The following is a 12,793-nucleotide window of genomic DNA, read 5'->3' on the forward strand; positions in this document are numbered from 1 at the left end:
CAGTTATTCAGAGAGTCACGCCTCTGCACGAGATCTGCTGGCATGAATCAGTGAAGAGCATCATGTTGTGTCATTGGGCCTTTGGTGATGTAAGACTGACTGGAGAGGTGGTGTGTGAGTTTTGGCAGGATAATCCCTGTCGACCACTCACTTTTCACAGTGAATCATATTCAGCAACGGAATGAAGGAAACTAGGTAGGCGGGATCCCTATCCATCTTTTTTTTTTTACCATCATCTATCCACCTCTCTCTAACTCTGAGGCCTGACGCTTTTCTTTTCTTTTTTTTAACCACCCTCTCTCAGGATTCACTTCTTCTTGCAGATGACAATGGCAATTTTTTTAATGTCACTGACAGCCTGTCTCCAGCATGTTTCCTGTCTCTGCGAGTGTTGTCAGTATCCTTTTCTCTGTTCATAATATTCCTAGCTCTTTATCTCCTTTTCGTTACTAGTTTGTCTCTCAGTCCTTTATTTTGTCTCCTAGAGTCAGGGGGTATTATGCAATGGATTGACTAACACAATGACTGTACTGTACTGATAATTCACTCTACTTGAGAAAAGGAAGGTTGTCTTCTTCATCTTGAATGATTCACTAAAATGCTTCACAGAGATGTTCATTCAAGATTAGTCTTCATATGGAAGTTGCTAAATTTACCTTAAGACACAGCGGGCTCCTTCATAACCTTACCCCTCAACAGGTCGATGCGGCGAACGCGGGCCCCTTTGTTGCCGTTTCTCACTCACATCAAGTGTCACGGTCGAGAAAACCATGACAGAGAGAACCACTCAGCAAACCCACCCCCAACGGAGTGAACTTATTTTTAAAAGCAATCACAATTGTCCTGATATCACGCAGCAGACACTTGCCTTTACTGCAGAGGAGATAATCAATAGCAGGTGATATCATGGCTGTGGAGGGGGGGGGGGGAGATGTTTCCATTTAGCGCTGACTCAGAGGAGTCAGTCAGCTGAGGCGAAAGGGAACCCTCTGCGTGTTCGTCATGTCTAAATGCGGACGCACTCAGGCAGCGGCACGGCAGGAGGCCAGCTGATTCATATCGCTCTCTCTCGCCGATCCACGCCATGACAGTCTCCGCGGTTCTACGCTGTCACCGCCGCGCCGTGGTGGGCCACCGTGCATCTGCGTAAAGGAACATGCCGTGATCCTGTGATTAATCTCACGTGCATGCATGTGAGAACACTGTGATGTCACTGGGCTGTTTTTTTTGTGTTTTTTTTTATAAGAATGGAATTCATTTGGTTCATAATTTTATTCCTTGCCGGGGGGGGGGGGGGGGGGGGGGGGGGTAGTTGGGGTTTGGAGGGAGGGGAAAAAAAACTACTTAAGGATTGGCAATGATCTTATTGGTTACTCATTAACACACTCAGAACTTTTTCACTTCACACTTTCCAAAAGTAAGTAAAATAGCACAGTTAAATAAATAAAAATTAACTGGTTCACACAGCCTATGTTGCCCTCTAGTGGCGTTCAGTGAGCACACCTATCATGTGGTCTTCATTTCTCAATAGTGTCTTATATTTATGTGTCTGTGTATGTTTAAAAAGATCTGTGTAGACACTTAATTAAATGAATTTCACCTCTGTGTGAACACATCAACTTTCTAGAGGGGCTTTTTATCTTTTCCATCCCAGCTTTATTGTAACACAACTAATAAACTCAGAAATGTGGCATCATTTCTGGATCAGGGTCTGACTGTACTCTACAACAAAAGAGAAAAAAAGACCTGTGTGTTAAGTCTTCATTTAAATATGTTTATTTATATCTTAACACACTTTCAAAACAATTTTCACTGAACAAAATACACATTTACAAATAATATTACATAACCCTAGAGCCTGTTGCTTTGAAGAGTGTCAAAAAAAAAAAATCAGTCATTTATGAGACTTTGAATATTGATCTAACCTGAATAAGCTCTTACACCAAAAGCTTGAAATGATTACCATAATAGCACTGTATCATAGAATAAAATGTCAGCTCCACATCACCCATTTGATTTGCATGTTACCATGGTTACCACTGAGCCAAAATTCTATTCGAACAAAACAAAAAAAAAAAAAGAAAGAAAAGAAAAATTAAGCAGAGTTACAGTGTGATGCCCTGCTGCCTCTGCACAAAATTTAGAGTGCACTTGACAAGAAGCAGAATAAAACTAAACAAAACGGCAAAAAAAAAAAAAAATCATCAAAGTATTGATAAGAATCATGCCTCTTGCCAAATGAGGTTTTTTTAGAAAGTGTTTATGTGACAGAACATCATAATGAAAGTGCTTTTACGTCCTTTCTGCCAGCCACATGAATTATACGACCCAATTCTCATCTGTTCTACTTCCTTTTTTTTTTTTTTTTAATCACAAACAGCATTCCCAAAGACGTGTTACATCCCCCCGAAGCTGATTTCTCATAACTGTGCCATTTTTTGGTGAGTGACACTCGTGTCTTACCACACATCATGCTTGAATTCACACTGAAACATACTAACGGATTTCAGACGGCGAAAAAGAAAAACAATTCATATTCACTTCACAGAAGCAAATTTTAGTGATGGGTAACAAAGAATATATTTTCATCTACACAACATTTTTTTCTTTTTCTTTTTTTTTTTTAAATCCAACATTCCCTGTCTCTGGGTAGATGATCATACAGTAATTCTCACCCTGATCATAGCAAAGAAAACTGGTATGATAAGTCAGTGATGCAATATTGGTTTCTGAAAAAGCGTGTGTTGCTTTTGTGCCTTCACCAACTAACAGCGAGCGAAAGGCGGTTAGACTCTTGAGACAACCAATTCTTTGTGAAGCAAAATTATACATGGGTGTGTCAGCGAAGCAACCATCGCCCGCCACAAATCTCCACCTCACATCACTTATTCTCCTTTTCTGATCTCGCTTTCACATGAAATCTCATCGGGTCGAACGCTAGAGAAGAGAGCTTAAGCTTAAACTTAAACACGGGATTGTTTTCAATCCCACAGAGAGAAATCGCCAAATAAATCCTGTCTTTTCGTTGCACAAAAGCAAGTGGCATTTGTACAAAATGATACTGTTGTTTTTTTGTTTTGTTTTGGTTTTGTTTTTCATCAAATACACGGATGAGCGGATGTAGTTACACTGCTTCAAGCGTCAGTCTTACTACTCCAAACACCAAAAAAAAAACCCCACCCAGAGAACGGGCGGACCTCTACCTGCGACGCTCTCTCAGGCATTCTCGGGGCGCGGTAAAAGCTCGCTCTCGTCCTCCGCTGCGTTAGAAGGGCATGCCTCCGGTAATCTGACGGGCCACCTGCTCCTCCGTGCTCTCCTCTTTCTCGCTGCCGCGCTCTTTGTTCCAGTCCTTCAGGCCCTCCGGCAGGGTGGTGTCCTCCTCCATGCCTCCCGTGCCCTCCACAAACTCCTCGTAGGTGGACTTCTCCGCAAACGGCCTCGGCCCCAGCAGCTCCACCATGTCGTTCTTGTCCAGGACCTCCTTATCCAGGAGACGCAGCGCGACCTGCACGCAGGCAGAACCCGGCCGTCAGAAACACTCAGGACGCAAAGGCAAGTATCAAAAACAGACACCGGGCATAAAGTTCACTAGAATCGACAACTGTTCTCAGTGACACGTCATCTGGATCTAGACTATGTTGCTGTGCATGCCTTTCACTTGAGTGGTCAACTGATACAATGACTAAGTGAGGTTTACTCGTTACTTCAGTCTATCGCTGAACAACAACAGCACCCAGCAGAACACCCGCCCCTTCCTGTCCTGAGAACACTGCTGTAGTACCTTCTCCACTTCTGCTTTCTTCTCATGGAGCAGTTGCTGTGTGCGCTCATAGGCAGTGTTGATGAGGGTCCTCACTTCCGTGTCAATAAGGCGTGCCGTAGCCTCGCTGTAAGGCTTCTCCAGGACCATCTCCCCCTGCCGCGGCAGATCGAACGACACCTGACCCACCTTCTCATTCATCCCAAACTGGACAATCTGGGAAGAAAAAAAAAACCCCATCACACCGAGTGAGTCAAAGAGCGTCTCAGATAACACGGACATAACCAAATGAGAACGAGATCAAGGAATCGCATGGGAATCTAAGCAACCTGTACGAGTGGCGATCCATGAAGGGATTTAATGATTAACATTTTAAACGGTAAAGGCGACACAGGGGCGATCGAGATCCACTGAACAGTAACCAGCAGCTGCAAAGTTAGGACCTCTGTGCTCTACCTGCGCATAGGCGCTCTGGGTGACTTTCCTCAGGTCATCCTGTGCCCCTGTGGTGATGCGGCCAAAAAAGATCTCCTCCGACACGCGACCCCCGAGGGTCATGCACATTCTGTCCAGCAGCTGTTCTTTAGTGTAGAGATACTGCTCTTTGGGCAGGTACTGAGCATAGCCCAGCCCCTTCCCACGGGGGATGATGGACACCTGACAAACGAGTACAAAGCCCAGAATGAGAGAGCGCAGGACAACAGCAAGTAGAACAAGAGTGCAACAATTACCCAATACACCTAGAGCCGCGCCTGGTTCAGGCAGCCGTGGGTTTTCATGTGTTAAGTGTGCTGGGCGGTGTGTGTTGGCAGTGTTGATTAAGAGAGAGCGGTGTAAGAGGAGGTCATGGACTGGGAGTCATACTTTCAGCAGTGGGTCTGCGTGCTCCAGGTACCAGCCGGCCACAGCATGGCCTGCTTCGTGGTACGCTACTGTTTTCTTCTCCTCAGGCTGCAGGACCTGTGTCTTCTTTTCGAGACCTGAGCATCGACAAAACAATGAATTACACTGACATTTCCCAAACGGAAAAATCAATCATCCCACCTTCTTACACTTACATTTATCCACCACCTTACAGTATCTCAGTACTTATACGCACAAGTTTAATTCAGTGGTATGGCTAACTCTCGCAGTATGTGTCAGAGCATATATTCCTTTGCTCACCTCCAATCACACGCTCGATGGCTTGTTCAAAGTGTTTCTGGCTAATGGCATCAGACAGGTGCCGGGCAGCTATGAGGGCAGCTTCATTGCACACATTAGCAATGTCAGCACCTACCGAAAGCAAAACACATCAGTCAACTCAAGCTGTTAACAGGTGGAGCAAATTCTTTTTCACTGATACAATCCTTCTCTTTTTTTTTTTTTTTCTTAATTTTATTTCCTCGCAACAGGTAAACGTGCTTTGTCAACAGTTCTCTGGTATAGTGCCAATGATTAAAACCATCTGCACTGGCTGACCTGAGAAGCCAGGTGTTAGGGCAGCCATTTTCCTGGCAAGCGTGTCTTTGTCCAGTTCAGCATCCAGTTTGAGCGGTCGGAGATGTACTTTAAATATGGATGCCCTTCCCTTGATGTCAGGTGGACCTACAGACAGAGCGAGGAGAGAAGAGTTCTGTGGTAACTTCCCTCAGTCTCTTATTGACAGTGAACCTTACCCTACCTTTTAGTCTGTAATACGAGTCCCGTATCACTGACCAAAATATATATGCTTGAGTCAAAAGAATCAGTATGAAATACCCCAAAAACACCAGAATGTTGCAGGCAACATCTGATATTTTACTTGTGAGGGACTTGACCCAAGCCAAGAACTCACATGAACTTTGATGTTATCATATTTCTAACTCATTCTATCCATTCCTGGCATGACAAAACAAGCAACATGATGTCGTCACTGCACCACAACACAGAGATTCTGCTCATACCAATGTATATCTGTCTGTCAAAACGGCCAGGTCTCATCAGGGCAGGATCCAGGATGTCTGGTCTATTCGTACCAGCAAGGACGACAACATTTGTAGCCGTGTTAAAACCTGTACAGGAAGAAAGGAGAGGGAAAAGATTTTATAAGCCTCAGATTTTATAAGTATGGCCAGTTTAGAAAGAGAAATGTTAAAAAATTGTTCTGTTAAAGAGTAAAGTATGACAAAAGAGGACAGTACAGAGGTGTTAAAGACAGGTCTAATGAAACTGGAGTTTAAGATGAGGTTACAAAGAGTAAAGTATGACAAAAGAGGAGAGTATAGAGGTGTTAAAGACAGGTCTAATGAAACTGGAGTTTAAGATGAGGTTACAAAGAGTAAAGTATGACAAAAGAGGACAGTACAGAGGTGTTAAAGACAGGTCTAATGAAACTGGAGTTTAAGATTAGGTTACAAAGAGTAAAGTATGACAAAAGAGGAGAGTATAGAGGTGTTAAAGACAGGTCTAATGAAACTGGAGTTTAAGATGAGGTTACAAAGAGTAAAGTATGACAAAAGAGGACAGTACAGAGGTGTTAAAGACAGGTCTAATGAAACTGGAGTTTAAGATGAGGTTACAAAGAGTAAAGTATGACAAAAGAGGACAGTACAGAGGTGTTAAAGACAGGTCTAATGAAACTGGAGTTTAAGATGAGGTTACAAAGAGTAAAGTATGTCAAAAGAGGACAGTACAGATGTGTTAAAGACAGGTCTAATGAAACTGGAGTTTAAGATGAGGTTACAAAGAGTAAAGTATGACAAAAGAGGACAGTACAGAGGTGTTAAAGACAGGTCTAATGAAACTGGAGTTTAAGATGAGGTTACAAAGAGTAAAGTATGACAAAAGAGGACAGTACAGAGGTGTTAAAGACAGGTCTAATGAAACTGGAGTTTAAGATGAGGTTACAAAGAGTAAAGTATGTCAAAAGAGGACAGTACAGATGTGTTAAAGACAGGTCTAATGAAACTGGAGTTTAAGATGAGGTTACAAAGAGTAAAGTATGACAAAAGAGGACAGTACAGAGGTGTTAAAGACAGGTCTAATGAAACTGGAGTTTAAGATGAGGTTACAAAGAGTAAAGTATGACAAAAGAGGACAGTACAGAGGTGTTAAAGACAGGTCTAATGAAACTGGAGTTTAAGATGAGGTTACAAAGAGTAAAGTATGTCAAAAGAGGACAGTACAGATGTGTTAAAGACAGGTCTAATGAAACTGGAGTTTAAGATGAGGTTACAAAGAGTAAAGTATGACAAAAGAGGACAGTACAGAGGTGTTAAAGACAGGTCTAATGAAACTGGAGTTTAAGATTAGGTTACACACCATCCATCTCCACCAGTAACTGGTTGAGAGTGTTCTCCTGCTCACTCTGGCCTCCAAAATTGCCCCGTCCCCTCTTCCGTCCCACAGCGTCGATCTCATCAATAAAGAGAATGCAGGGAGCATTCTTACGGGCCAATACGAAAAGGTCCCGCACCTGGGAGACAGGTAGAGACGCCATGTACAATGTGCAAATGCACAACAAAAGCAAACAGTCCTGCAACAACAATATAAAAAGCAAAACAGCATTGAAGGGGAACTTCATCCCTCATAAACAATGCTCACAATAACCCATAGCATGTCATTTGTGTGTCTCAGACACTTTTTCACATCTGTCAACTGGGGTGAACTTCCCTGGTACATGAAGCACAACAAAAAATTCTAAGTATGCTTTGCCAACCTATTTAAGAAAACCAACTAATTACATTGTTTCAGCTGTGTACACAAACTAAGCAAAACAATATTTGGAGTTTCGGCCGAAGAGACACAAACCTAAATATGCATAACAACCACCGTGTATTGACCTACCCTCGCTGGACCGACGCCCACAAACATCTCCAGGAATTCTGAGCCATTGACAGTGATGAAGGGGACGTTGGCTTCACCTGCAGTGGCCTTAGCCAGCAAAGTCTTTCCTGTGCCAGGAGGTCCAGTCAGAATTGCTCCCTAACACACAGAGGAAGACAACAAGTTTCAATTACTGTCCTTCCTTTGCTCCAGTTTAAGCACAAAAGACCTTTACGCTAAGATCTACTAGGTTTTTCAGTGTGACTGAAGTTCACAGATAAAAGACAACATTTACAGAAGTGAATATTCCAGAAGGAGTTGGAGTTGGAGTTAGGGTTAGGGTTATCATCAAATGTCTAGAAAATATGGATCTTTCTTCAGGTCATATACATACATATTTTTTTGACAGATGTTTTAATAAACAAAGCCAACGGTCCACAAAAATACCTTTGGGATTTTAGCACCCAGATCCTGGTACTGTTTTGGGTTTTTGAGGAAGTTGACAAACTCCATGATTTCGAGCTTAGCTTCCTCGCAGCCGGCAACGTCTTTGAACTTGACGTCGATCTCATCACGCAGCACTTTAGCTGTGGTCTCACTGACGCTGAAGAGGCCGCCCATCCCTCTCCCTGGGCGGCCAGCGCCGGCAGGACCACGCCGCAACATGAAGAGCAGGAAACCGATGATCAGCACTGTGGGTAACATGCTGAGGAGAAAAGATCTGCAGAGGCAGAAAAGGGGCGGGGCCTTTGTAACTGATATCTTTAGCATTCGCTTGACTGAATAAGGACGACTAATTAAAACAATGACTGACACAAGCAAAAGAGTGGCATCCGTAGATGACGAACATTAGAGCTCTGTTCATTACACGAAAGATTGTGTTCTGTTGCTCTGAACACATACCTACTTATCTACTTTTCTGTGTTCTAGGGGCAGTTATTCCATGACCAGGGCAAATACTCGTTTCTGTTTTGTTAACAGATGTCCATTAATACCTTTATAATGGGACACTTCAAACATAGGACCAGCCTAAAGTTTAATCACTGTTCTACATCACTGCTCCTGATATATAAACAGGCAAGTAACCACAACAAGAACGGTAAAATAAGAGTAAGGGCCGTTTGCTATAGGTTTTATTATCCAATATTGGGACACCTTGCTGGGGCATTATCCTTAAGATGAGAGATGTCTTACCCATCACTCTCAGTGGAGTAGACCACTGGCAGTCTATTCTCCCCTTCAATACCCATTTCCAGCTGTGCAGTCTCCAGATTACGCTCAAAGGTATCCACGCTGCCAATGTTGAACCACACATATTGCTAAAAAAAAAACAAAAAAAAACATGCAAACAAAATCAAACAAAAAATAAAAACAAGCAAACAAATAAAAAATAATAACATGGTGAGATTAAGACATGAAAATTTTAAGAAAAGAGAATTATGAAAAAGAATTTGTTAAATTTGCACCAACAGACAAGAAAACTCACGCCATCAACTGGAGTCTTTCCTGGTACAAAGACGACTTTCACATAACGTTTATTTACAACCTCCAACCTATCAACCTGAGGAGACAAAAATTCTGAGTTTTAAATTTGTTGTATGCTGAAGTGATTTCACAGACAATACTCAACCTTCCAAACAGCCCAAACAAGAACAGAAAACCGTACAAACTTAAGTAATAAACTTTGACTGAATACTCACTACTCCTTTTGCAAGGTAACCATTCACGAAATCCTTCCAGGTGACTTCCCTGCCACCATCTCGGAAGAAGAGATAGTAGGTAACAGCAGTCCAGAAAGCAGCTCCACTCAGGAAATACATACGGAATTCTTTATCATCCCATGGCACATCTCCCTACATGTGGGGATCAGAAAAACCTCACATTTCATAGCAACCCACTGTTACAAGTTTCATCTAAAAAAAAATATTATTAACACCGACAACAACGTCTGAAAACACCCAATAAGTATAAATGGCAGAACGCAAAAACAAAGAAAAAAAAAAACAAAAACGTGTGCTCTTGAGTCAAGACCGACGGTTTTACGGAATCCCCTCGTGTCTCACCTTCTGGAGTCGACTGAACCAGTTTGTATCATCCTTCCGACCTCCCCTTTTTCCGCCTCCGCCAGATGCTCCGCCACCTCCCCCTTCACCACCACTCGATCTGCCGCTAGCCCTTTGAGCATTGGCTGGCTTGGCTTCTGACATGAGAGACAAGGTAAATGATGAGAATTCGTCGTCTTTTTGTTAGGTCTTGCGCATGTCTGTGCTAAATCCATTCATGACTAGGCCACGCTCACTTAATCATTAAAGGAACAGCAAAGAGACTGCAAGAGCTGTCTTACCTTTGGCCTCTGCATTAGATGGCTTAGGTTCACTCGCCTTTGGGCCACTCTTGCTGTTTGGGAAGTATTTCTCAAATCCTTGGAAATAAAGACAAACATTCAATAACAAACAGTGCAAAAAGTGAATAAAGTCTGTGCATCATCCTCTAACATTGTGACATTTTCACTTGGATGACACCTGAGCGGTTATGTGTCAACTATATACCAGAGAACATAGAGATCACCTTTAGGAGGTTTAGCACTTAGTCTTCTATAGGCCCCCAACACATGGGAAAGCAGGGATTCCCTCTCAAGAACAAGTGGACCATTCACATGGCTGGAGACCTTTAAAGTAAACAGGAAATAACTGGATCACAGTTGCCACAGGTCAGCTGGACAAACACAGGGTAATAACAGTTATTCAGTACCTAAGGCATTACATCAGTCAGGACATGTGAACTAATCACAGTGATCTCTGTGCTTTGGTCCTAGATCGACATTATCTTTGGGCAGCACGATGCATCTACCCTGCTGACTTTGTCGTCTAAACCATCACTCATTGTGATCAACACCATGGAGTTTTTGAAATGAATGCTACCAACCACATGATAATGCCTACATCAGAAAATTTTCACACCTGACAAAAAGTGATTGTCAGCTAATTAAGCAAAACAACTGACATTGTATAAGACAAGTGTTTAAGGTCCCAGGGGAATATGATAATTAATGCAACTAATCAGGCCAGGAAACTGAGGAAACATAACTATAAGTCAAGACTCTACATTACACTATGGGTCCTTCACAACCTTCTGTCAATACCTCGACATTACTCCCATCGCACTGACTAAACGCTCACTTATCGGTATTTGCAGAAGTCCAGCGACTTCAAACTAGTAAACATCACTCACATTCCTACTAATGTTACTTAGCTAATAAATCTTTTTCAAACCAGTTAAAATTATTCACGCAACTGGAGTTTAGGAATAGTGTCAGAATAGTTTGGCAAACATTGTACATTTACTTTCAGGTACAGCTGTATAATTAGATATGACCTGGCCAGGCTAGGTAGCTACACCAGAAGCTAATAGCGTTACTCAACGCAATGTCATTTGAGGGCCCGATAAAGATCCTAGCTAAGGAGCTAACTCCCAAAACAGTTACCTAACTCTCATGCAGCAGGGGATTAATACGTAAGAAAGCCTTCAACTGCCAGTTAATTCATTCAAATGCAAGGCTGAGATTTATCAAACAACATAAATAAGCACGGAAGTAATTTCTCATCGGATAATTACTATTCCAAGTTATTGTAGCTGCACCCAGGCTAGCCCAGCTTGTTGATATTTGTGTTGCCCCTTACCAGTCGCGAACAATTTGCTGATCTAACACTGGGTAACAGAGCTTTGAAAATGTTCCGGCAGCCCCTTGAGAGGAAGAGATATCTGTGGGCCATAACAACACCTTGCGTGACAAGTCGGATTAATAAAAACCTGTGAACGTTAATATTATGTTTATTGCTAGTTCTTCCTCTACTCGACTGCACTCCATTCTAAACCTTAACACATCGTAATTCACTTCCGGTGCACCGAGCTTGGCAACGTGCCTACAGCGCCATCTGGAGGTGACTTGTAATTTTTTGAGTGTATTAAATAGCTGAGAGTTCTTTGTTTTGTTTTGTTCGTTTGTTCGTTTGTTCGTTTGTTTTTAAATTTGAGGGGGCAGAGTTTTAGATTAATGACAGTAGTAACATCTTCTTACTGTCGACGTGATGCTAATCTCACAGACTCGATTGCCACTCACCTCTTTCATTCCAAAAGACCCTCTCTGAAATAACTCAAAAGACCAAAAATCAAATCATCCCACTGGACTGTGTATCAAAAAATGTGCTTATCTCTTATTTACTGTAAATTCACAGAAAGTGTGAACGTTTCCATGTTACAGCACGAATGGCTCGAAGTGCTGAGTAAGAATGAATATTAGACATTTTAACTGGCAGCTCTGAAGTCACATGATGACCTGAAATAACCAGGCTCACCATGAGGCATTCCAAAAGGAATGATACAAAAAAAGTTTCACAATCTTAGTTTCACGCTTAGTATGCACAGCATGTAATGACATGCTTCTCTCTGTGTCTCATCGAGCACCTTTTTCTGCTCAACAAGAACGATAACATTCTTCTGAGGCCTGTGTGATGAGCCATCTCTTAAAGGGCCAAAATCCACAGACTGGAGCCTTTGGCTCTGCTGGAAAAAGAAAGTATGCATGACATGCATGCCTTTAAGGACTTTAGACTGTGTGTCCAATACCACTCACTGGCATTTACCAAAGGAATTATAAACCCTAAATATTCAGTCAACAAGGACAGGGGATGACAGTGTTGCATTCAGCGCAGGAAATGCACAAGTTAATTGCAGCTCCATCGCCTTTACTTCGTGTGAATACATGTTCCTAACCATCCCTGTCTTGGCACCTTTGTCACAGAAGTAAACTGTCCCTTTCCCAGCCTCCTTGTGTTTTTTTCCTTTCACCTGTTCAATTTACTACATTTTTGGAGTAACAGAAATTAGCCATTTGGATTTACACAAGTTAGTTATTAAGAAGAATATGCACATAATCCTAATTCAGTGTCATTTTTCATTTCTTTGAAAAATGCACATTTTAGGTTCAACAAATCACAAAAAAATATGTTTTATTACCTAAACACTGAGTGTCTCTCTGGCTTAATTTGGTAAAATAGTGAACTATTGTGGGAGGGTAAAACTGGAAGGCAGATCTGGGAAGCCATCCTCACAGAAATTTAAAATTTTGAAAAGAATTAATGGAAATTCTACATAGTTTGCCAAGAATGAGCTTTATTCAAAACAGTAAAAATGTGAAAATTTAATACTTACCCAATTTACAGTAAATGCTTTAAAAATCAGTTC

General features: G+C 42.0%; 1 protein-coding gene across 1 annotated transcript; it reads right to left on the minus strand.

Annotated features, from left to right (window-relative positions):
• Positions 1-2,347: 2,347 nt before the first annotated feature.
• afg3l2 (AFG3-like AAA ATPase 2) lies at positions 2,348-11,401 on the minus strand. Its single transcript, XM_030773479.1, has 17 exons — positions 11,230-11,401; positions 10,118-10,217; positions 9,894-9,971; positions 9,613-9,749; positions 9,250-9,402; positions 9,036-9,110; positions 8,744-8,868; positions 7,997-8,270; positions 7,571-7,708; positions 7,046-7,199; positions 5,689-5,796; positions 5,225-5,350; positions 4,928-5,038; positions 4,628-4,743; positions 4,220-4,420; positions 3,785-3,979; positions 2,348-3,508 (listed from the first exon to the last, which is right to left on the minus strand). The coding sequence occupies exons 1-17, from the start codon at positions 11,320-11,322 to the stop codon at positions 3,266-3,268; spliced, it is 2,427 nt and encodes an 808-aa protein (XP_030629339.1). The 5' UTR covers positions 11,323-11,401; the 3' UTR covers positions 2,348-3,265.
• Between the last annotated feature and the right edge of the window lie 1,392 nt (positions 11,402-12,793).

This window comes from Chanos chanos, chromosome 5 (genome assembly GCF_902362185.1).
Source record: "Chanos chanos chromosome 5, fChaCha1.1, whole genome shotgun sequence".
Classification (NCBI taxonomy): domain Eukaryota; kingdom Metazoa; phylum Chordata; class Actinopteri; order Gonorynchiformes; family Chanidae; genus Chanos; species Chanos chanos.